General features: G+C 47.0%; 1 protein-coding gene across 9 annotated transcripts; it reads right to left on the reverse strand.

Annotated features, from left to right (window-relative positions):
• Positions 1 to 393: 393 nt before the first annotated feature.
• Positions 394 to 25,147, reverse strand: TRIM29 (tripartite motif containing 29). 9 transcript variants are annotated; one of them, XM_009569888.2, is made up of 9 exons: positions 23,991 to 25,147; positions 15,964 to 16,059; positions 14,520 to 14,753; positions 13,974 to 14,172; positions 10,791 to 10,874; positions 7,281 to 7,340; positions 5,944 to 6,042; positions 3,938 to 4,014; positions 394 to 1,369 (listed from the first exon to the last, which is right to left on the reverse strand). In XM_009569888.2, exons 1-9 carry the CDS (start codon positions 24,846 to 24,848, stop codon positions 1,307 to 1,309), a joined length of 1,770 nt encoding a protein of 589 aa, XP_009568183.1. In that variant the 5' UTR covers positions 24,849 to 25,147; the 3' UTR covers positions 394 to 1,306. The 9 variants fall into 9 exon arrangements, with proteins under 9 accessions (XP_009568183.1, XP_053943061.1, XP_053943063.1 ...); XM_054087086.1 differs by having other exon boundaries at positions 5,944 to 6,045; XM_054087088.1 differs by lacking the exon at positions 7,281 to 7,340.
• Between the last annotated feature and the right edge of the window lie 27 nt (positions 25,148 to 25,174).

The raw sequence follows: 25,174 nt of genomic DNA on the forward strand, positions 1-25,174 counted from the left end.
AAGAAAGTAATTTTCAGAGATCAAGAGGTGTGACCTCTCTCAGCAAGGCGTTGCAAGCATTTTGGGGTAGGAAAGTTCGGGGGAGCTGTTCCAAAACCTGCTTGAACAGAGCAAACCATGGGAAGTAAGCTGTCAGGTCTTGGTTCTCCGTTCTGCAGCTGCTTATCACCATTTGAGGGCACTGATCCTGCAATGGGGCATCTCCTCCCATTGACTGGCCTGGGAAGGCTTGTCCATAGCATGGACCTAACATCTCAGCTTTGTCCAAGGGGAAGGAAAATAATCTCGGTGAGATCACAGAAAGGTTAACCAGCTCTGGCTGGTTTGCAAACAGAGTGCTGATGCGATTCATCTATCCAGGGGACAAATAAAAACCATTATCCTGAGCAAAAAGCTATGGTGCTGACTCTCATTGCAGAAAAAAAAACAAACACCTGAACTGCAATATATAAATCAATTTTGATTTAGGGGAATTAAGAAAAACACCACAAAACAAAAAACAGCACCCAACACCTATGGCATCTAATCAATCTTATAGTCATAGGATGGATTTTCTCTTTATTTCTTAATTTGAAAAGGTGGCTGGAGGGGTACGTTAATAGGATAGAAAGCCTCTCTGCCCTCCTGGCCTTGGGCTGTGGCAGCTCTGAATAGGTCCTCTTGGCTGGCTTTTTGGAAGGCAGCAGGAGCAGAGCTGAGCTGACAAAGGGCCCTGAAGACACGTGTCATCATGATCACGGGCTGGAGGGAGCCTGCAGGGACCTCAGGGAAGTGGCAGAGCTGTCGGTCCCCATCTGAGGCAGGGCCGGGTCATGGGGTAGAGAGGCACAGGGAGAGCTTTCGCCTGGCACTGCTCCCAGTGGCTGAGGCGCCTCCATTCCAGGAAGACATTTGGGGCCCCCAGCTTGGGACCTTCACCAGGATTTAACAGCTATAGTCATATAAACACACTCGGGACAACGAGGCAGCGGTACAGCGGAGCAGGGGAGCGCTACCCAAGCACATGCTTCCCAGGAGAAGCAGAGCAGCTCGCTCTGCAGAAGCGAAGGGAAGGGCATTGTCAGAGAGGGAGTAAAGACAGCAGAGGACGGGGTTATGTTGTTAAGGCCTGCAGAGCTTTCAAGGTGATTAGGTGATTTGGAAAAAGTCCTTGTTTCCTCTAGTAAAGGCTGTTCCCTTCTGCACCTTCCCTCTCCCTGGCAGAGATTAGAGCAGTAAGGTTAATATAGTAGCAGGTACATCCATGAAAATCCGCAGCTGAGTCTTCACTCCAAGTGCTGCCAGCTCTTCCCTAAATCTTCAGGAATCAAGGTGCCTCGTTGGAAGTGGCTCCATTGCCTTTGTTGACGTAAAAGGGGCGGTAATGTGACTGCAATGGAGAATTTGGGGCATGTGAGTTTGACCTACCTTCTTTTTTCTGACCACCTACACTTCACCCTCCTAGGTAGCCCAACCATACGTATCTGAACATAGTCCTAACACCTTCAGTCCTTCCTGTTGTAGAGCAACACCACCTCATCTCACTCCTGCAGGTGCTGGAGTGCTCAAATGCAAACGGTGTTGCTTTTTGATTTATACGCATGCTTTGCATGGGCTTCGTTCCTGAGCCAAGTGAGTCTGTGCATCACATAAAACCTCAGACTATGACTCACAGTTTGATGAGAGGTTTCTAGGAGAAGAGGAATGTCACCTTTATTTTTGTGCTTCTCTCAGTGTCTTTTTAAGTGCTCGCTAAGCTGAGAACTCATGGGAGTGCTCACAGTGCAAGCCATGCACAGTCATGTGAGCCATCAGCTGAGGCGCATGGTGTTCTATTTGCGCTCTCTCGCTCACAAACCAAAACTCTTGCGCCTGGAATTTCTCACACAATGGAGTATTTTCTGTTTGCGCCTCTCTGTGTCGCAGGGCCCAGTACTGTTTGTGTAAACAGAAGCGTTAAGTGGAGAGACAGGGGCAGAGCTTAAAGGAATCGCCTTTTTCTGTTTCTCCAGTTCTGTTTGCGACAGTCCCTACTTGCACTTCTTCTCACCATGTCCTACCTCTGGAATTCCATTCCTATCTGCAGCAAAATAAGCAACGTGTGGCAAAGCCGTGTTGTGCAGCCTCGTTGGTGTTGCTTTGGTCACAAAACACGTTTTACCATTGCGATAGTTGGTTCAAGGCAAAGTCCTCAGCCTGGATGAGGATGTTATCACACCAGTGACCAAGGCCATGGGTAACAGCTGCTGTTTTGGAGTGTCTGCTCTGTCTTGGGTTTGATCCCCTGCCCAGATCTCGCTTGCAGAAGGTGGGAGAGACCTCGCAGCTTGCAGTCAGTATCAGGGGTGGTGGGAGGCTGAAAGCACGGGCAGAGCAAACGCAGCCCATCGTGCTGCTCCGTGCTGACTCCCAGTGCCTCCTGCTCAATGTTCCCTTTTGTTGAAATTCTTTTCATTTTATGGCCTTAATTTCCAATATAATTAAGAGGTGGAAAAGAGGGGCTTCGTTTTAAAGAACTCCCCGTGGGCTACAAAGACATTCCTCCTTAAACAGTACAGTCCTTTGTGAAAATTCATATTTACCGAGCTTTTAGAATGTGTATTACTTAAATACATATTTAAGACTATTTTAAAAGCTAGATTATTGGCCCAATAGACCATAAAAGCTCCTGCAGAGCTCCTGCAGTCCAGAGCATGTATTTCTATTTTGGAACTTTTTAATGCTTGTATTTGTCAATTCAATTGTAAGGTTCAAGGCTGTCTGGTGAATATAGGCTATAAAATTAAAATAGCTGCTACGAGTGTATGCAGGAGAGAGAAAGGGAGACAAGAAGGAGACTGGTGACTTCCTGTGGAGAAGTTACCTACGCTTTCTCTATGGGGATTAAGGAAAGCATGGGCTGTGTTATCGGAGCAGAGCACAGCGACTGTCACGCACTGAGGTCCTTATTGCTAAGGTGACCATGCTTGCATCCACCAGTGCCAACGGAGACCTCACGTTCCTGAACAGAATTCCCTAGTATAGTACCTCCAATTCAGTGATAGGACAAGGAGGAACGGCTTACAGCTGAAAGAGGGGAGATTTAGTTCTTGGGAAGAAATGTTTTGCTGTGAGGGCGGAGAGGCCCTGGCCCAGGGTGCCCAGAGCAGTGGTGGCTGCCCCATCCCTGGAGGGGTTCCAGGCCAGGTTGGATGGGGCTTGGAGCCCCTGATCCAGTGGGAGGTGTCCCTGCCCATGGCAGGGGGTGGGACTGGATGGGCTTTGAGGTCCCTTCCCACCCAAACCATTCTATGGTTAGCCAGTTATCTAAAAACACAGGGAAAAGTTTCCGTCTAAGCACACCCATGAGGAAGAAGGTGATCTTTTAGAAAGGCAGGGATCAAACACAAGACAGAAGATACTGCAAAACTTTGCTGTTCCTCAGAGATAACATTTTGCTGTAGCACATTCAGAGACTCCAGGCTGGATTTTCTGAAAGTAATACAGTCTGTCAAGGAACATCCCTTTCATGGCATTCGTCTCCTGGTTGGGCCTTGAAAATGTAGCAGATGCATCAGCTGCAGTCTTTAGGCAGCAATTTCCTAACTCTTTTGTGCTTCCTCTGTTTTCTTCCTTTGGTTTGAGGATGCTCTCAATTTTTGACCTCTCCTTCCTACAAGTCTTATTTCCAGAGAACATTAAATAATCTTTCACAAATATATAATCAGAATTCAAAAATTAGGTTTCATCTGCAGAGATGAAGGCAAAAAAAACCCTTGATGATCTTAATTCAGATCATGCAAGATCTTAATGCAGCGCAGTGTGAATGGAAGATAATAGAAGCTATTGACTTGAAGCTTTTCCTTTCCCATCTGCAAAGGACCCAAGCCTTAGTCTCTAAATCTCGGGTATCCCTAGAACAGATAGTTCTCTTGTTGAAGCTGTGCACGTGCTTTCACACCAAGGGTATATTTCTTACCAATACAGACTGCTTAGAGGATTTCCATGTCTGTGGCGTCACCTTTGTAGACTGATGTCTCACTATTGAAGGGTAAGCTGTGACAACATAAAACAGCCTGTTATAGATCCATCCCTGCCACCATCCGCGTCGCTCCTTGCGAGCGTCAAGATGAGTAGCAGGACTGGAAGTGCCACATCATTAGTATCGCATTGCTTAACATTGAAATGCAGCCATTTCTGGGGTGGGACAAAACAGCCATCAGACAGATGCCTATTCCACCACCCAATCAGTTAGGAAAAGGGAGTAAAGAAGGTCTAATTAAAATGTCTGAGGAATGCAGAGAGGTGGAATGCAATCAGTCCAATTAAATTTAGGCCAAGTCCCGAACTAAGCATTCTGACTCTTGCGAAGAATACTGTGGGCTATTTAATTAGTGCAAAGAGGCGAGACCTGGGTTTCATGTCAGAAATTAATGATAGTACCTCTGGCAATTTGATAAGCCCTAACCCCCTTCTACTACATCAGCTCAGTTCTGATTCAAAAATAATACCAGCCCTGCTGAATCACAACCGGTTTCAGTGCTCTCAGGCAATGGCCTTTCCTCACCATCTCCCATTCGCAAATTAATTAGACCTGACTCTGCTTGGCAGGTGCTGATGCTCTTGGATTCCACCTCTGGTGCCCTTGAACTAGTGGGTAGTGAAAAGAGGTTTATGAGACGGTGAATGGGTGATTCTGGCTCAGATGAAGGAGGACAGGCAGCTACAGCATATTTTTTTTAGGGTCGTTTTACAGTGGCTATTATTCTTTCAGGACAATAGCTGTTTTAAAATACCGATGAAGCTAGAGAGGTAAATGGCCACGAACATAGTTTCCATAGTTTGCCATCCAGAGGGACCTGGACGAGCTGGAGAAGTGAGCCCATGTGACCCTCATGAGTTCAACAAAGCCAAGTGCAAGGTCCTGCCCCTGGGTTGGGCAGCTCTCGGTATTAACACAGGCTTGGGGGTTGAAGGGATTGAGAACAGCCCTTCTGAGGAGGGCTTGGGGGTTCTGGTGGATGAAAAGCTCAACATAAGCCAGCAATATGTGAGCTCACAGTCCAGAACGCCACCCATATCCTGGGCTGCATATGAAGCAGTGTGGCCAGCAGAGCGAGGTGATTCTGCCCCTCTGCTGTGCTCTAGTGAGACCCCACCTGGGGCCCTGCAGTCCTCAGCACAGGAAGATCAAGAACCTGTTGTTGCAGGTCCATAGGAGGCCACAATAATTGTCAGAGGGCTGGAACACCTTTCCCGTGAGGCCAGGCTGGGAGAGCTGGGGCAGGTCAGCCTGGAGAAGAGAAGGCTCTGGGGAGACCTTAGAGCAGCCACCCAGTACTTAAAGGGGGCTTATAAGAATGATAAACTTTTTAGCAGGTCCTGTTGCAACAGGACAAGGGCAAATGGTTTTAAACTAGAACAACATAGATTCAGAGTAGATACAAGGAAAAAATACAATGAGATTAGTGAAACACTAGGACAGGTTGCAGCCACCCAGGGACACGATAGAAGCCCCATCCTTGGAAACATTCCAGGTCAGGTTGGATGGGTCTCTGAGCAACCTGATCGAGTTGAAGATGTCCCTGCCCATGGCAGAGGGGTTAGACCAGATAGTAATGTCCCTTCCAGCCCAAACCATTCCATGGTTCCTAGTGTCTTTCTCTCACTGGTTCCTTCACCTCTAAAGTCATGTGAAATTCTCATGTCTACCCATTACAAATAAAATTTAAAACCCTTGAACTGTTCACTAGTTATAACTGTTTAATACTTTTCAACACTTTAATAATTAAACTCCTGTTGCCCTGGTTCAGCGGAGTAAGTTGCTCATGTAAACATGTGCGTGTATCAGAGATTCAGGGCAGGAGATATGGGCCAGTTGTAGGACTGCTCCAGGGCTTCTCTGGGGGAGCAAGAACAGGATTAAAGGTCTTACCACCTAAAAAAAGGGGCAGAAGGAAGGGGTAAAAACTAAATGCCTAGTACCGGTCTTAGTGAAGAGGCTCCCGTCAGACTGTTTGCTGAAGTCACCAGGCGGATTCTGTCCCACCGAGGAGAACTGAAAAGGCAGCTTAGTACCATTGCCTACTGGAAGATAGAAGAGGTGGTGTTATTCCATGGTGTTGCGTGCTGCAGTGGGGAAGCCTAAGCATTTCAAAACACACCCTACAAAACTGCCTTCAAACCAGCTTGGGAGGAGAATGGGAACTGATAGCATTGCTCCTTTTCTTTAAGTAAGAAAAGGCAGATGAGAGCAGTCAGTTGTGGGATCCCGGTGTACACAGTGTGCGAGTGTGAAGGGATCCCAGTGCTCCATGCAGGAAGGGAAGAAGAGCCGTTCTCTTGAGAGACCCAGGGTACAGGTGTGACTGAAGAGCAGCAGCTTCCTCACAGGTAAACAGCATCTCCAGAAGCTGGAGCAACGAGGCGAAACAACATAACTGCCAAAGCTCCCTTGATTCCAAGCGGCTGAGGCTTTACTCAAAGCCCATTGAAATTAAAGTGAGGCTTCCCCTCCTGGCCTCCTTAGGGTCAGGTCCTGGCTGCCAAAGTGAATCTGAGACGATGAGAGGGAGACAGGCTGCCTGTGGCATGGAAAGCAGGAATGACTTAGGTGTGGCTGTGAGTCACGAGAGCTCCCTCGATAGAGTGGATGCTTGTAGGCTGCCTCTGAATTGACAGGGAAGGCAGGACCCTGTGAGCATGAACAAAGCAAAGTAGGAAAATACAGTGAGACCGAGACTCAAGAGAAAGGAAGGTGGGGATCTGGGAAGAAAAGGCATGACTCGCTGCTGCTGGTTCTCGGAACACCAGCTCACAGCACCCCCTCCCCATTGTGCTGGACAGACTGGGCGCTGGGCAGGCTCTGCCTTTGAGAACTTGAGCTAAGGAAAGGGTGTATATGTAATGGAAGAGAGCAGCCTTGCGCTTCTGAGACTAACTGAGGGTGTTTGGAGTCCACTCGGTTCTGCCACAACCTCCACAGGTTGCCTTGGATGGTGGCACTCCCATCGTTTGCTGGTTAGGTATCTCGGCATCTTTACAAATTGCACCTATGTTGTCCTCTTCTTCTTTCACTGTGTGAACAATGATAACCGGGGATGCCTTTCCCTCCTATGTACATAGTGCATAAAGCAGTGAGACCCTGGGTCTGGGTGTATGCAGACAGCGCTGATAACCCAGCCCGGAGATGATTCTGTGCGACAGTGATTGACAGGTGAACGGACAGCTGAGAGGGGAAGCAGAGAAGGCTGGTTAGTCAGCTAGAAAGCTGTGGCACGGGGGGTTAGATCCTTTCAAACTGAAGTCGGAATTACCCGTACCAAGTGTTTCCTCAGTCGCTTGGAAGGAGGAAAATTCCCATGATCGTGGGTTGAAACTGGCTGTAAAACAAGAGCATCCAGTTCAGCAGTCGGCTCCTGATGAGCTGGCTCAAAAGCCTCTGCCTGGCATTGCTCTGTGAAGCAGTCCCCACCAATTTGGAAGCAGCCCCAAACCTGAAATCTGGGTCCAGGGAGTAGAGGAAAGCCAGGTCTATTTTTCTCTGGGTTCTAAGGAATGGCGAATAGACCTCTCATTTAGAGAACAAAGCGCTCTCGCTGCCACAGAGCTGTTGTTAGCTGCTTTAAATTGCCAACTCAGGTTTGTCTTCTCAACATGACCATTTTGCAAAGAGCCCTGCAGGCAGAGGCTTGGACTGAGAGCTCAAGAGGCACAAGTAGAGGGACATTTCTTGCTGAACCACACATTGTCTCAGCCACTGTGACAGGCGTGTGCTCCAGGGTTTCACCAGGACATCATGCTGTGATGCTGACTGGTGCTGTTGTACCCGTCTTGTGAGACATTGTACTCCCAGAAGAGGGAAAAAGAGATGAATACTCAGAGCTGTTATGCTGCCATCCTGTGGACTGCTTTTCTATTTCAGCAGTGTTTCTACTTAAGCAGTTCTCTCTCCTTCTCTGGGTGCCTGACTTCCTTCTACTCCTCACTCAAGGACTTCCAAAAGCACAAGATGATCTTTCCGATCCCCTCCTGGCTTGGGCCAGACTGTTTGCAACATCAGGAGAAGAAAGCTCAATGGAACAGGACAGAAAGGGGTGTTGAGCAGTTGAACAGACTGTTCGCTATCTTTTAGGTAGTATTGGAAACCTTCTACATCTCCCTTTTGCCTAATTGTGTCATCCCTGCAGGGAGATGCTCTGAGATACTTTAATGACAAGAGCAGTAGAAGGCTCCTTGAATTTAAGCAGGGCTTGAAAGCCCGGATTCAGCTCAAATATAAGGAGTTTCTTAGTATGGGCTTCTGGAACTAGCACAGAGCGCTGCTTGGGTAGCATTCCTCTGTGCAGCAAACAGACTTTTTTGCCACTGTGGCCTCAGGCAGGCTTTGCAGTGATCCAGCCTAGCGAGAAAAAGGGTGTGTTACAGAAGTATTGTGAGATATTCAGGAGTCTGTGCCTATTATGCAGTGCAAAGGGTGGTGCTCTTGATTTTCCTCCCATTTTATGGAATTCCTTTGGAAAGATGTGATCAGAAGCCGTGTTGGGCTTCTATGTAACACATTGATAGAGCATAGAACCCTCTAGAGAGTTACGGGTCTATTGCATTATTCATCAGATAATCCTTGGCTAGTCATCAGGCAATCTAAGTGGGTCATGTCTCCTGTTTTGCCTACTGATTCATTCTGTTCCCCAAGTCCTCATCAGTGTGGTTTCAGCAGCTGGTTCCTTTCTCTCAAAGCGTTCCCATAAGAGATTGTGCTTGAGCCCTCGCCCTGGTAGAGAATCCAGTGCTGTTCAATTCCCATTTCAGCAGAGATTATGTGTGCAATCATCGGCATAGGGGGTTTTTTGGACAAAAGTAACTTTGTTGGTAGAAAATAGAGAATGAGTAGTTTTGGAAGGCAACATGTCTGTGCTCTCAGGAAAAATGGCTGTGTGGGCAGAACAAACACTCTCCCAGTAATTCTATATTCAAAAGTCCATTGCAGAAGCGGGGAAGGCACTGAGCCACAACCCACTGTACAGCCCTCACACTGCCCCGTCGTTGAGTGCATCCAGCCAGTGTCCCCTCCAGCTCCAATGAACAGCACTAAATAAGAGCAGTCCCTGTCGATCCCATCCTTCCTGTCGTTTGGCACATCCTTCAGGAGGTAGGGATGCTGGATCCCAGCTGGAAGCCAGGGAGCTCCCAGGTCTCAGAAAATGATCCTCCAGAGAGGAGCAGAGGGAAGTGCGAGCACTACGGTCCAGAGCAGTGAGCAGCCAAGATAAGCCACACTGTGGTTCTGCCCCAAAGGGCTTCTCACATCAGGGTCCAGTCCTGTCCCACACACGGGAGTGGTGATGGCAGAATAGCATTGGCTGCGGTGTCCTTCCCAGCACACCCGCATGCACTCCCAATGCCACAAAAGCACGTGGAGGCGTTTCCACCAGAACCCAAAGCCCCACATTTTGGGTAGAAAGGGGTTCAGCCCAGGCGATTTTAGAACTGACTTTCAACCATCTCTTAAGGTCGAAACCAGTTTTGGATGCAGGGCTGAGACTGTGGTCTCTCCCCAGCACCAGCAGTTCCACTTAGCAGAACATGTGTTTTCCTGACACACATAAAGCCCTGAAGCATCTGGAGCAGAACAGCGGCTTTAACCATCTGTGTGGTGTTTGGAGATGGGCTCCATGCTAAGAGAACCCACCAATGGTAAACACCCGTCTGCAGCCCCAGATGAAAAGGTTGGTCCCTAACTTGGGAGCCCTGTAGGAAACCATCCTGCTAAAGGTTTGCAGAGACTGAACTCGGAATGTTGCCTCTGCCCCTGGTACCCGCTCCGAATGGCATCCTCACCCCCACGGCGCCAGGCAGGGCTGCCAGCGAGCTGCCAGGCGTGGGCTGGTGACAGAGGAGAAGGGCAAAGTGGAAATCCAGACAAAGGGCTCAGTGTTGGGAGCTGGATTATTCCCATGAAACCCTAACAACATCGCACTTCATATACGCTTTCAGGGCAGTGCCGCTGCTAATTGCTGGTGTGTCTCTGCACCCTGCCCACCAGCTGGCTCTGCAGCTGCAAACAGCTGGGACATCCAGGCAGGGCCAGTGCTCTCCAGGAACCAGAGGGAGTTTGGTTACTTATTTTATGCTGCTCTTTCTGTTCTTCTGTTTCTACAGGTATTGCTTTGCCTGGGCTTTCAGCACTATCTGTTTCTCACTCTGGAGGTCCTGACACTAATTTAGAAGTAGGCAGCTGTCGTTTTACAACTGAGTGTGTTGAAAACAGTCATTCACTCTAAAGACTCATCCTTCGGTCTTCGTGGAACAATTGAGCAAATCACCAGGGCTCCTGTTGTCAGTGTCAGAGCTCAGAAAAGAACCCCTGACTCCTTTTTTTTTAGGACACATTCCTCATTTTTTCTATACTTTCCCTGTAGGGAAAAAGTATGTTTTCTGATGAAAGTAAATTCCTAATGCAGAACAACCCTAGTGTAGCTTTCACACTTGATAGCACAGTGGAGTAAGTTTCTGGTGGGGAATAACGCTTACTTCGACCCAGTAACACACGTTAAAACTCCCCTATATTCTTCAACTACACTCTTGGTAGAGTTCAGTCGCTCCAGCTCTCCTCCATGGAGTTGAAAAACTTGTTTGAGAGGAAAAGGCAAAAACTTCTCAAAGCTCTGTAGGCTGGAGAGAAGACCTGGCATAAACAAACACAGAGGGACCGATCTTGTCTGGGGGACAGCAGGAAGCGTGAGGGAAAGCAAATACGTGGGCAAATCATTAATGAATTTTCTTTCCTATGCTGTCTTTGGAGAAACCTGACCACCGTTAAGGTGCCATACCTTTGGGAGACAGGAACATGGAAAATCTCTTCAAGTTGTCAGGCTGGTTCCACTCATAGTTGTTCATCATGTACCGATGGTCACCTGGAGAAGTAGAGCAGGGCATGAGCTGGAGGAGGCGGTTTAGTGGCTTTGAAAAGGATGGGAGGAAGGAGAGGGCGATAACAGACTGGAATTGCTTCCCTGAGTGCTGCAGGAGAGATGGTTCTGCCCTTTCAAAACAAGTTCCTCTGTTTTTGTATTTCCTCTACAGGACTCTGGCTGAGAGAGAGCCACACTCTCTGTGGGTGCCCAGAGGTTCTGCATGAGGTAAAAGAGAAAGGTCCCTCGAAGGTGTAGCACAGCCGAAGCTTTTGGCTGTTCAGTAGACACACTATCTTCTGAAAATCATAGGGACACTTGAGGATTGAGGCATTTTCCTACCAAAATACTGCTGTGTGGCTAAAAATATACCCCACTTCAAAAGCAGTGGTTTGGGTTTGGCTTCTTTTGTGTGTTTAACCTGTGCACAGAGCTGGCTTTCAACCAGCCAGTCTTGAACTGCAAGTGTTTCAAAGCTCGAGTCAGCATTGAGAGGGCTCAGTGGGTTGGTTTCTTCAGTTTTTAAAGATGCTAAACCTGAGATGCAAATGGCTTTGGCTTCCTGGACGCTTGGACAAGGGCATTTGGTTCAGACTTTGTGCAAAGTGGGTGAAACATACCCTTTTGCCAGGTATTACGCAGCCTGGTCTTGGTTTTCCAACACCGATCGGCAGGAAATGATGCCCTATCAGTGCAGTTGCTCATGAAAATACTTTCTGTGAAGGCCTCAAGTGTTATATAAACCTGTTGTTCTCTGCAAGGGGGTAAATTTGGTTCCCATGATTAAATAGTTCCATTCTTTGATTCTTAAGTCACTGAAGAAACTTTTGTTATTTCTCCAATTTATTTTTGTGTTATTTAAACTCCCTGGATGCGCTCTGATTATTTGCCTCCTTGCCACACTATTAAGTAGGTAGCTGTTATGACAACTAAGAGAGAGTGGATTCCCTTTGGAGTCTGCTATTAAGCAGGTTTCATTCCATTAATATGATATTTCTTCCTGGGAAGTTTTTTTACAGTAGAAGATCAAGCCGGTTGCAAATGAATTTGTTGCAATGACTCAGGGGGAGTCTGAGTTAATTAAATCCATTAAGTAATTGTGGAGTTATTTCCTTGCAGTCACTAGATGCGGAGTGCTGTCCTCTTTCAAGTGTAACCGTGGTTTGAAAAACAGAGCGCTCTGAAGTTTCTGAGACTCACCTTAAATAACATTTCCCAACTGAGTGGATACCACTGTTCTGCTCATTAGGTGGACTCCAAGCTGTGTCCATTAAATCCTGGGTAAAGTTTCTGAAAGTGCCCAGGTTTCTGGCAGCAGTTAATTGTTACCCTGCTCTGAAATGTTTTAGTACTTGAATCCCATGGATTTCAAGAACCATTGAGGACTTTTGGCATCAGTAACATGGAAAGGACCCTAATTAAAAGTGATCAAGTGATCAAGAAGTAGTCACTCTTTATCCAGAGCTATTAGAACTGAACACGTGCGTACTCTTGTTGGGTTCTACAAATGGCCAAGTAGAATCATAGAATAGTTTGGGTTGGAAGGGGCCTTAAAGATCATCTAGTTCCAACCGCCCTGCGATGTAAAATGTATTTGCAAAATGGGATTGGCAAAAAACACCTCAGCAGACAGAAGGTGACTTCCTAAGTTATCGTAACTGGAATGCAAAGTGCTTTTATGCTGCTCATCCAGTTTTCAGTTGTTGTGAAGTAACAGTGTCTTGCAGATTTGTGACAGCGTTGTGTTGTGTGAAGTGGACTTGAGATCATTCCTGCATCTTTTCAAGTCACGCGTCCTCCTGGAGAGCAGAGTGCCATTTATCCTCGTGTTACCTATCCAGCTTCTTGACCTTTGTTGTTCTGGTATTTGGGGTTCCACAGTTATTAATAGATTATATCCCTATAGCAGCCTGGTAAGATAACGATTAATTCCCCTCTCTATTATTCTTAGTGCAAGAGGTCATTTCATGCCATTAAATCACTTGCCCCAGGTTACAAAGGCTGTTTGTGGCACAGCTGGGAAGGGAACCTCCCTCTGTTTTGGAGTTCCATTCTACTGCCCTGTCCTCCTAATCTTATGGAAAGTAAGTTCTTTCCATGGAACTAACTGGGAGACACAGAGTGTTCTAAAATGTAGAAGATTCCTTAGAGTGCCGTGGTGGACCGTGACCTCTCCATTAACCTATTAAATGTCACCCATCCTTAAACATTATAGAATCATGGGGACCACTCGGCAAGGCACGTCCCTTCAACACCGTTGCTCAGGGAAGGCAGGAAATAAAGCTTTCTCCAGTGGAACATGCAGAGAAGCGTGATCAGAGAGTTATGCAGGTTCAAGTCATAGCTTGACCTGAACATGAAAATGGAGACCTTGGAAAATCTGTTATTAGGTTTTCAGTGACAGGTGCTTGCAGGGTATTTCATGTTCCAGCCAGGTAAGCAGTGGCTGAAACAGGCTGTTGTAAAATGTTATGTTGTACCAGCAGAGCAAATGTGCTGACTGAGCCGTACACACGGGCTAATGACAGGATTTCAGAAGTGCAGCACTGAGGCGGCCACCATCGCGTTTCTGCCACTGCCTTCTCAATTCAGCTCCTGCACCACTGAGTTGCCTTAGCATATTTGTGCCATCTTCCTCATAGATACTGTTGTGCTGAGCTTTCAGGGGCTTGTTGGAGCCTGGCACAAGGCAGAGTGACCCCACTGGCCTTTTGCCAAGAGGGAAGGGTCACTGTTGCTGACCCCTAAGTGTTGCTTTGAAGTCCCACATGGGATGTGGCTGAACTGATCAAACACTGCAGCACCATAACATGAAATAGCAGTCGGGGAAGCGGGGCTAGTTGGGATCCCTCAGTCCCCTACTCACGAAACACCTTAAATACCTGGTAGTTCAACTGGTTCCATCCCCACATAGCTCTGGTAGGATAGTTCTGATACTCCAGAATGAATTTCAGCTATAGGTAGTGTTTCTCTCACTTTCCTTAGGTCCTTGCCTACTTTCTCCTCTGTGAGAGCACACTCATCACACTTCATCTCCTCTGACTCTGAGTTAGGTGTTGCCCAGGGAGGAAAGAAGGAAGGGGCAGATCTAGGATACTCTACCATTCTCCATGTGGTTCCTCTCTATGAAGTTGCGGCCAAGGTCGGCCTTGCAGATCTTCTCCACGTGCCTCATGCAGACGTTTAGGAGGTCATCTCTGAGGAGTCCCATGGATGGGCTCATGCTCTCCCCTTCAAGAAGCACGCTGTATGTTGGGAGAGACGGAGGAGGGACGTAATTCCGCATCAAAGCCCCAAACTCCTGTCAAAAACAAGGGAGGAGTCGTTACTGAGAGACCAGACCTAGGGATCTGGATAAAGTTAGGCTCACGATATTAGGAGGTGCAAAGGAGAACAGTGAAAATGGAGGGAGCAGACAAAATGTTCTGCTTTTGAGCTGTAGCCTTCTACAAAAGATCAGGTGTTTGCATGCCTAAGTTCATTCTTCACGTACCAGAGCACAGAAACCTTCAAATATCTGAGTTGGTTCTTGCTGTACACGTGCATTGAATGGGAGTTTAACACATCTTATGCTAACTGGGCATTTGTCTTAGGGACAAATCCTGTCCTCATGGGGAAAAAAGAGAAGGGGAATGAGATCTCAGTTACCTGCAGGAAGAGCACGGAGTCACTGATCTGGTGGATCTGCTCTCTGTTCTCCTTGTCCTCCCGCAGAAGCTTTGCCCTCTCTTCCAGCTCATCCACAATTTCTTTCACGTTCTCTGATGCAATCTTTTCCCTCTGGTCCAGGGCAGCCTTCACTTCATCCCTCTGCCTTTCCAGGTCACGGATCAGCTCTTTGAAATGCTGGTCCACTGTGGCTTTCTCGTTGGTGGTGTAGTTCTGTGGAGGGAAGGGGGCAGCAGGAAAGACACAGGGGAAATGAAATATTAAACTTCTCCAGGAGTCACTTGCTAGCAGAGCGATACAGAGGGAAACATCCAGGGGTTTTCAGCATCTAGTCTGTGACTATGGAGACTTCGGTATGTAACTCAGCACCAGAAAGGTTGTGCCAAGAGAAATAATTTCTATTTTTGCAATAATTGTGTGTGTGATCGACAGGGCATGCTGCCTTCCTGATAATAAGAACATATCTTTTATTTCAGTTCATGAACTACGCTCTTAGGTGGTATTTAAAAAACACTGTTTAACCTTCTAAATCACAGTTCTGGCTCCTCAAGAATTTGAAGACCGAATTCCCACTGTTTCAAAGGATGAAAGGTGCTGAAGCAGTTTTTACAAACCTGACCTCTAGGTGCCTCTGAAATATTCCTCAGGAGGGCTGAGTTCAGAGTTAAAATTTCTAGGTCAGATTTCCAATAATAATAATAATAGTAATACTAGTGGTAATAATAATAATAATAAAGCATATGAAAGGCAGAACTGGCAAGCCAATGTGTGTGTACCACATCAAAGGGAGAAGAATAGCTTTGCCTATTAATATTATGCAAATTTTCTGGGGTGTCTCCAAATAGTGTTTTCACTGCTCTGTTCGGTTAGGGTATAAATGAAAAAAAAACCCACAACCATTACTATATTCTAACCCTTAGCATGGTGAAAGAATTATAAAGGAGCCTTATATCAGTATGGAAATAAGCTGTTCTATTATAAACAAGATGTTTGTTGGTGTAACTTCGTCTGTTCCTGGTTTTGGCAATCCAGAGTCTATCTGGAGTTCGGTTTTGTGTGCGGTCTAGCAGGGAAAGAAGCAGCACACCTGTGTTTCAGAATCCGCCTGGTTACTGGTGACTGAATAACTAGAAGGGACCCAAGGCAGGGAGGTGCCTTGGATCGTTTTGTAACACGGCTGCGCTGCCTCTTCTTGATCTCCTGCAGGGTATGTTGCAAGATGACTTCAGCAGGAGTTGTTGTTTCCAAGATTTGGCATGAGAGCGTTTGGGAGAGCGATAAGATCCCCTGGGTAAGGGATGGAGTGAGTAAGAGCTGGGTACGTCAGAGAAATTGAGGAAAGGCACACGGTGTGAGGCAGCGAAAAAGAAAGTGCTAAGTACGGGAGAAGCAGAGAAGTGCGCTTAAAATATCCCGTACTCACCTTGATACGGTCCCTCTCCTTCTGCCACTTATCTATTTCATCTTCCACCTCAATGATCTTCAGCTGCAGTTGCTCTTTCTGCAATGAAAGCTCAGCCTGTGGGAAGAGAGAGAGTCTCATGAGCTGGGGTTGAGGGTGGCCTACTTCAAAGAGGCGCTGTGCCTCCACTTATGCGTTTGGCCCTGAACAATAACAGCTGGGAGGTACAGGTTCCTGGCACCGCTTGAAATGGAGATCATGTGCTGGCACTGGACAAGATCCCAGAGCTTCTGGCTGGGTCAAGAGATTCGCCTCCCTCAGCAAAGACAGCAGCAGAGGTACCCACCTCCTCGGCTACCGTCACGGTGCCGCTTTTAATCACATTAGAGTCATTAGCTGGAGGGGGAAGAGGCCTGTTTCAAAATTCAGCTGTGTATGCAGCGAAGGGCCCATCCCAGGGTGTGCCTCTGCAGCAATAACAGTTTTCATGTAATTACGGAATGACGTTTGACGAGTGTTGCAACAAGAGGACGATGCCTCCGGCAGGAATTCTGTTTAGACAGGATTGTGGATTAATTTGCTCTGAATTGAGAGCTTTCATGTTATGATGAAGCTGGGGAATGCTTGGAAAAAAAAAATGAAATAAATAAATAAACGCACAAAAGGAGGAGGGAGGAGGTGTAGTCAACCATACTTGCCTTAGATCAGCAACTTCACTGGCATTCATTTGCATTTGGTTTTGCACTGGCTTCCCAAGGAAGCTCAGACCAGACAATTGTGTGCGAGGCGGTTCACAGACCGGAGCCCCTGGAGGACCGGCGTGGTGCATGGTGTCTCCTGCCGGCTGGTGTGCGTGCCGGAGCAGACCACGACCAGGCTGTTTACTAACGCCTTGCGCCGTTAACTCTGGGCAACCCCTGCCTCAGTCGTTCATATTCACCACACTCCTGCCCGACAGATCATGACAAAGCCTTTGTTTATGTGTTTGAAGCCCTTTCTGTGTTTCATGTGTGTACAAGTTGGTCATAACTATGACTACAGGCGATGTGGCTGTGGGATATCTACCCTCAGAGCTGTTTAGGAACTACAGAGTTGGCAGAAATTCCCTGTATTCCACAACCGAACTGTGTCGTGTTAGGAAAGTTCTATAACCCTGCTGTTCATGTGGGATCCTTTAACAAATGGTTCTGTTACCCAAAATTACTGACTTTTAGGCCAAGAGTGAGCGAGATGAGGTGTGGATAAATTCACTCACACAGCCACTAACAGAGTGAGGTCTCCCTGCTATTAAAACACAATGTAGTTCCCACTGCTTTGCCACCCATCCAAGAACATAATACAACAGGAAAACCCAGGTCTTCTCTTGTGATCACATTTGCCCCCGAGGTGGAAGTTTAAGTGGTTTCAATTCTCTATTCAAAGAGTAGAAAACAGCATCACATGATGAAGAGCAGTCAACAAACTGTCAACCAGCTCAGACCAAAGAAATCAGCCCATCAGGGCTCTTGTCTTAGTGTCAGTCAACTTAGTGTCTGAACATCCTCTTGAGCTTGAACCAAGCACAGCTGCCTCTGAGAGCCATTGACTCTAGATGTTCCAGTTCAGAGAATCTCTATTTATAGAGGGGAAAGAATTTGGTAGTTGTTTTATTGCCTTATAAAACAAGAAAAGGGAACAAAAAGGCAAAGGTACTCAAAGGTATCTCAATGCCAGAAGAGCTGCATCCTCAAACTTTCATTCTAATTGTCCTTGTTGATTGAGAGATATGAAAGTACTGACCCTCTAAATATTCTCCATACACCCTGAGAGCCAACAAAGTGCAGTCATGAGCTCGTACTCTCCAGGGTTTCAGAGCAGACATGGAAGGGTTTGGCAGTACAAGACCATCAAAGGAACCATGTGTGTATCAAGATGAGAAAATTCACTCTACTACTGCTCAAGAGAGAAAAGGCATGAGCTTGATCCCATAATTTTCACATTTTCAAGACAGTGGCTTGAAGGAATGCATGCTTTTTTCCATTCTCATGTACATTGTGATATGTCCTCTGCATCAAGGCGCAAAGGTGTGCAACCATCTTTGCACAGCAGGGAAATGCAATGAGATAAAAGCATTTTACAACCAGATATCCATCATAGAGCAGTAACCAGTGTGAGAAATTACGCCGTGATGCAAGTTGTTTCCTTGAGCCACAGAGCTACATCTAGATGGCATTAATTGCTAGAAAAGTAAAAAGCACATCTGCTGAGCCATGGGAAGTCCTGTTTCCCTTCTCATCCTTAAACATCAGGACATTCTTATGACAAGACTGTGAGTGAAATCATACAGAGAGGGACTGGAGGGTTTTTTTTGAGAAGAGTAGACTTTTCATAGCCATGTAGACACTCCCAAGGGGTTTGAAAAGAAAGGTAATAGGAAAAAGAATTGAGTGGTGGCTTGGAAGGTCATGATAACAATATCATATTTTATAGTACTTTTTAATAAAGATGGCTCTTAAAGGAATTTTGCGAACTCAAAAGTGATAGCTAACTTAGCAGCTTGTTGTAGATATAATATCCCTTCACCCAGAAAGCTAGTTTGGGTGCCTCTGGGATGGAATGTAACAACTATTTAAGAACAGATCCACACTACCATTTAGAGTGAGAATTATGATTTGCAAATGGAAATTAAAGAGAGAGTTCCAATAGCCAGAATGTAAATAGCCCAGTCATCCAGGTCTGGCTGAGGTTAAAATGCCCATACTGAGGTAGAAGGAAACGGCAGTACAAACACCACAAGGCAAAGGGAGCTGCAGGGAGGTGTTTCATCGGATGATAGACAATAAAGCTAGACTTACCATGGAAAAGAGCTTCAGGGAGACTATGGAATAGTACAGGAACTGGTGACAGGGGCACAAGGAGGCAGATTTGATAGGGATGCTCTGGACATGGACCATAAGGCAGGGGGTTCAGCAGAAGTAATTTCATGATGTTTTTAAGGTCCTGTTCAGCCTGGGGCTGGCTGCAAGATTGTTTTAGCTGTCTGCGTATATCCTGTGTTATATTTACAGTAGTGTGGTTACACGTACTAGGGAGTCAACTTCACAGCTTCATTCCCTATGAAGAAACTTCTCTCCTATCTTTCTTAACATTATTTGGATTTTCTAGGGTCAACAGTCCTGATCCTCTTATGTGATAGATCACCCAGATAAAATTCATTGGGTGAGGCTTGACACTCAGAAGCTTCTAGTGAAAGATAATACAGTGGGGGACTCCCTGTAGTGCAGAAATAGCAATAACAGTGGATAAGATCTAGGAAATACGGGTTTAGACCATTCAGTTTGACCACAGCAAGTTGAGAAGTGCTGGCATCAAGAGTCTTTGAGCTAAGAGAGGATTCCCTGTTAGAGTCTAAGTTACTTAGGAGAGTCAAGAAGCCTAAGTGAAAGTTCGGAGTATACACCTAAACAACTGAACCCAGCCCGTGTGCTGTGAAGGACCTACAATGTGACATTATGAGTCTTGCGTCGTGAGGCAACTCATTTTTGCAAGGCAGCAATACAAGCATCATCATGTCTTAATGGTCTGGGAACCCTGAATTGAGGAACACCCCTGTGCCACTACCCTGGAAGAGCTGTGCTAATTATCTGACAGCAGCAACCAAATGTAATAATGACGCCAGAGCAGAGCTGTTTAAACCAGTTGTCCCAGTCAGGCTGAGAGAATTGGGGATGTTCAGCCTGGAGAAGAGAAGGCTGTGGGGAGACCTTAGAGCAGCTTCCAGTGCTGAAAGGGGCTCCAGGAAAGCTGGGGAGGGGCTCTGGATCAGGGAGGGCAGGAAGAGGACAAAGGGGAATGGTTTTCAGCTGAAAGAGAGGAGATTGAGATGAGATCTTGGGAAGAAATGTTTTGCTGTGAGGGTGGGGAGGCCCTGGCCCAGGGTGCCCAGAGCAGTGGTGGCTGCCCCATCCCTGGAGGGGTTCCAGGCCAGGTTGGATGGGGCTCAGAGCCCCTGATCCAGTGGGAGGTGTCCCTGCCCATGGCAGGGGGTGGGACTGGGTGGGCTTTGAGATCCCTTCCAGCCCAACCCAAAACATCCCAAACCACTCTATGAATTCCTATTGGAAGTGAGATGGCTGAGGAATCAGCAAATGGTTTGAGATATTATTTCTGATGGTTGTGCCTTTACATTTTTCTACTTAAACTTTTGTTAAGCCGAGGTGGGTGTCAGTGAGTTACAGTCTCCAGAGGTTCTGCCAACATCCTTGCAAAAATGCCCCCCATCGCTGTGTGAGCTGAGGCCAGGAAAGGCTCTGCTCTGCACAGTTGGAAGAGAAATCCTTACCTGCAGACTGGTGGATTTTTCTTGGGTTCTGCCCTCGCTCTGTGATTCTACGGTTCTATGAATATAGGCAGACAGGCAAACCTACTCGAAATCACTGTTTGCAGCATGTCAGCTTCCAGAGCCTTCCAGCTAGGAAGGTCCTGCAGGGAACCACACCATCTCTGGGGAAAGAGCATCTATTTTCAGCGTGTCCACAGAACAACCACAGCTGGTGTAGATAAATTCTCACAGCCACATCGTGCCTTAACTTTACATCGTTGGGAAAGGACAAAAAATCCTCCCACTGCTGTATTGATACAGTCTTATTTGCTCTCTATTTAGACAGGGAAAACAATACAGAGAGGGCTCCGATGGAAATCCCTCTGGATCCATCTCTGTGGATGGTTGACTTCAAAGCCCAGTTCAGGCTTTGTGAAGTCTCCCCTTTTAAAAGTCGCTTTGTTGAAACAAGGAACACCCGTTTCGGCACGGCAGTGCTCTGCTGCCTCTTTAAACCCACTGTGCAGTGTGAACTTTTCTTTAAAGCTAAAGAATTAAAGAAAAAAAAAAATCAAAGTGCTTTTCACTAGAACTGACCCAACGTGCTGAGTACTGGATAGTAAAACCAGGTTATTTACAGCTCTGTGACTGCCAAGCACGTGTGAAGTTGTCTGATTTTGAAAACAGCCCTGTAAAACAGGTTTTGAATGAAGGATTCCCTTTCAAAATGAAGGATGCTGTGTGAAAGGGGGGCTCTGGTTCTGCTGATCAATCAAGCTGCCCAGAGGGCTTTATGGGACTGTACAAGGTGCTATTGAGAGTTTTCACTTTTCACCAGGGTGTGGTTATTACCCAGCATCACAGGTGACTGTTGTTTCTTACCCCATTCTGCTGGGGGTGTTAATTTGCCTTTAAATCTGTAGCAGGAAAATAATGCAAAGTGGATCTGGGGAAGGTATTAAAGGTTTGCTGGGTAAAATACACAGTAGCGCTGGGTGGAAACTCAGAAAGGGTCCATCTTCTCTGCTGAGCTGTCTCTGTTTGCCCCCCTATGCCTTTCACCCTTGCCTGCTCAGCAGGACGCCAGGAAAAGGGGGATGAGGCACCCTCACCCCAGGCTCCTGCAGAGTGCGAGATGCTGCTGTGCTTTCCCTCCCTTTCTCAGACAGAGCCATACCAAGATTTCCGCTGCTCGCCTAAATGTTCTAACCAGTAGGTATCTGCATACTGGCTTGTTTGCATTCCTCTTCTCTTAAGCAAGTAGAGTTACTTAATTCCACAGAAGGATCTTAAACTCTCCCTTGCTTTCCCAGCACTGAAACACAGCACCTCTCTTCCCTACAGGCCAATAACAAAGATAAACTCATGAAAGAGTCTGGAACCTGTGTTAATTCTGCACTACAAAAGGAATAGATGTACCTGAAACAAGCTTGTTACACCTTACTACAGGATAATTTTGTGCCACCAGATTGCTGCACACCCAGGTTGACAGTCAGGCTCAAGTGCATCGCAGCATCCCCCCGCTGCCAGTGCAGCTGGAATCCTCTCCAGGTTTGGAGTTGCCCTATCGCCAGGAACTGGGAAACCCTTGCAGCTAAACCAGTTGTTCCTAGACAACTAGCACGGTGAGAAAGGGTCTGTCTGGATAAAGCTGTGTTCTGGTCACCAGTCCAGTGGCACAGTTCACAGATTTGGAGGCAGAGAAGCTACCATGGAGCTGCTTAAATGCCAAGATGTGAACGAGGCAGGAATGGGGTTGACCTGATGTGGGTTCTTGCTTATTCTTTCCACGAAGGCTGGCAGCCCCAGTCACACTTTGCCACTCTTCTAATTTGTGGTCATGTTCCAGCTTGGCTGATTTGCAAGACTTGAAAAGAATAGGTGGTGCGCACAAGGGACTTGGAAATGTTCATTCCTCTCTGTGGTTGCTGCTAAGGCTCCACCAAAGGTGAATAAATCAGGGCTAGGAATAAGCATTTGTAAGCATTAACAGCTATCCTGTTAATTGTTTTTGTCTGAGTGAATGCTCACTCAAGTTACAACAAGATCAAAACTTGTTGTCAGGAGAAACTTGCGCATGTGTATGATTCATGTTGATAAAACCCCAAATCCTTTCGGCTTAGCAGCAGCAGAAACAGCACAGGAACTAAAGCATGGAGCTAACACAAGCAGCACAAGGGCTCTGAGAAAGACATCAAACATCATTTAAATCTTAGGTAAAGTCTCTTCTGCCCAGCTATGGTTGCCTCTTTAAAAGAAAGGTGTTTGGGGTCCATCCAACCACAGGAAGAAGGCTCTGGGCAGCTTTGGTTCTTCGGTGAGCAACTGTTAACCTCTTTTCAGTAGAAATGGCTAAGAGGAATTGGACAATGTGGCAGGCATCAGACACAGGTTTGTGAAAGTTAGGCATCAGCTGACATCAAAACCATAAGAGCAAGCCCTTATGAAACAAGCAGCAGAGCCAGCAAGCCCTGCAGGGGTTGCTTTGGGAGAGACTGAGACATGGAAGAAACCTTGTCTGGTTTCAGCAAGGCTGCAGTTGGTGGTGACATTGCAAGAAAAGACCAAACATTTGCACAGGAAGAGAAAGGTAAGATGCTCTCTCAGCCTTATGAGATAAATTTTCCCTGCACCTTGGAAAGAGTTAAATGCTTCTTCCAAATTAAGGATGACTCAAGGTCTTCTGCAGCAGGTACTTGTGTTTGCCCGTTCACCACATCAGAGTGCTGGCTTGGACTGTGCTTTAGACCGGGATTTAGCAGATCTTCGTGCCCTTCCAGTTTCTGCCCGTGTGACTCTAGGCAAATTGTTTTACATTACCATTTCATGAGTCTCCTTTCTGTAATTTCACCTGCCCTGTCTGCTTAGATCAGAAGGTCTCTAGGCTGGGACATGCTCTCACTTTGGGGACGTACAGCTCTGCGCATGGTGAGACCCTGATCTTGACTAGAGCTACAGGAATGATCATACATCCACCCAGAAAGCAAACAGCAGGAGACTTTAAGCAGACAAAGACAGAAGACTTTTCATTAGGGGAAGCACTGTTCCACACAGCAGCCTCATCTCCTTAGATGTCCATCTTCTGAAACTACTGTAGTAACACTTCAGAGGAAATGATTAGACTTTCTGTTTGCACCAGAATTTTTCCTTCATTGAAGCTTCGAAAGACTCTTCCCATAGGTGTGACTCAACAGTGTTATATCCATAACAGAAAAGAAAAACAAGAAACCATAATCTCGCACTAAGCCGCTGAGACAGCAATTTTCAATAGTAACCTAGCAGCCACCGGTAACTCGAGCACCACTGATGTGACCTCCTGTATTCTGGAGGTCCTGAACTCAAGCAGTGCTCCACCCTTCTGGCTTTGGGTAACACTGCACAAACACTGTCAAAAGTTGAGTCAGTTTTTTGGAAACTCAGCTCGCAGGGCTTTGATTCACCTTCTGCTGAAAGTCAGTGGTGCAACCAGAGGCAGAAACCAGGTTCTCCACAGCCCCAACCCTGTCTGCTGCACAACACCAGCGCTATGCTGCTGGAACCAACCATTAGAACAACAATCCCATCGCAGCAGAACACAGGCAATATCGGTTCTCCACTAAATGCTTCCCACCCATCACCCCTGCATCCCAGAATTACATTTCAGACATGATTATAGGAGAGATTGTAGGCTGCAGAGCAAAAGCTATGGTGAAATATTGAGATCCATTGGAAAGACTGATGGGAACATACAATAAAAAAAGAGCATTACCTCTTTTCCTGCTTTCTCGATCTCCACTGTCACTGTGCTGTGGTTCTTGTGCTCCTGGAACATACAGAGGTAGCAAATGCACATCTGGTCTGTCTGACAGAACAGCTCCATGGTCTTCCCATGCACAGGACATTTTCTTGCTTCAAAGTCCCTGATGGGGTCCAGGAGCTGGTGGTCCCGGAAGGCTGCTCCTTCCAGATGGGGCTTGAGGTGCAGCTCACAGAAGGAAGCCTGGCACACCAAGCAGGACTTCACAGCCTTTTGCTTGTTATCGATGCAGGAATCGCACAGAACATCCTCGAGCTTCACCCTGGGCCGTGACCCAGCTGTTCTGTCAAGCTTGTTGAAGGTGGGTCTTCTCAGGTCCCCTGTCTCCACCAGAGGAAGGGAAGTTTTCTTCAGGTCTCCCATCTGCCCCCCAGAGAACAATGACTTCCTCCCTTCCCCTTCACTAGGCAGGAAGCTCTTTTTGGAATCCAAGGAGAAGAGGGACTTCCGAAGATCGCCTTTCTCTGCAAAGGAGAGAGGTGGTCTCCTCATGTCTCCTATCTGTCCACTGGCATATTGCATCTTCTTTGAATCTGCTGAATCCATGCTGAAGTAGGTCGATCTCTTCTCATCGGACGACTCCACAAACTGAATGATGGGCCTCTTCCAGTCACTCCCTGAGAAGAGGGAGCTCTTGATTTGTCCTGTCTCCAGAGAAGCACTGCCAGTGCCCTTCATAGGTTCCTTCTCACCTCCACTAGTGTTTGTGGTCTTCTTCACTTCTTCTTCTTTTTTGGGGGCAGATGGACTCTTCACATCCTCTGGCTTCCCAGTGGTACCGTTTGTCCTTGCTGCAGTCCCCGTTTCCATCGTCTAAACAGGGCGAATTGGCTTCACTGCTCAGTCTTTCCTCCAGTTCCTGTCGCTCAACCCTCTACAAAGCGGGTACGTCTGCCTGGTTGTTGTCTCAGCGAGGAATGACCGTGGAATGCAGAGAAGTTTCTGCCCAACTGACGCACCTGGAGCTCCTGCGAGGAGGAGGAGAACGCCTGGATTATGCTAGGTAGACGCAAGGAGAAAGAAAGGAGCAGACGTTACAGGGGATCAGAAGCTACAGCTGTGCAGTTAATTATACAAGGCAGTCCACACCCAGGAACATTCTTGTCTAACCAGGTTTGGGAGGAAGGGCTGTTTAT

Source organism: Cuculus canorus, chromosome 23 (genome assembly GCF_017976375.1).
Source record: "Cuculus canorus isolate bCucCan1 chromosome 23, bCucCan1.pri, whole genome shotgun sequence".
NCBI classification, from domain to species: domain Eukaryota; kingdom Metazoa; phylum Chordata; class Aves; order Cuculiformes; family Cuculidae; genus Cuculus; species Cuculus canorus.

Bases quoted from the DNA above. Each gene is read 5' to 3' on its own strand.
- TRIM29 (XM_054087086.1), bottom strand. From the start codon at position 24,848: ATGGAAACGGGGACTGCAGCAAGGACAAACGGTACCACTGGGAAGCCA. The intron at 14,754-15,963 runs GTGAGTACGGGA...TTCCCTCCACAG, and splicing joins AGGAGAGGGACCGTATCAAG to AACTACACCACCAACGAGAA. The intron at 1,370-3,937 runs GTAAGAAATATA...TCTCCATTGCAG, and splicing joins CCTCTAAGCAGTCTGTATTG to TCACATTACCGCCCCTTTTA.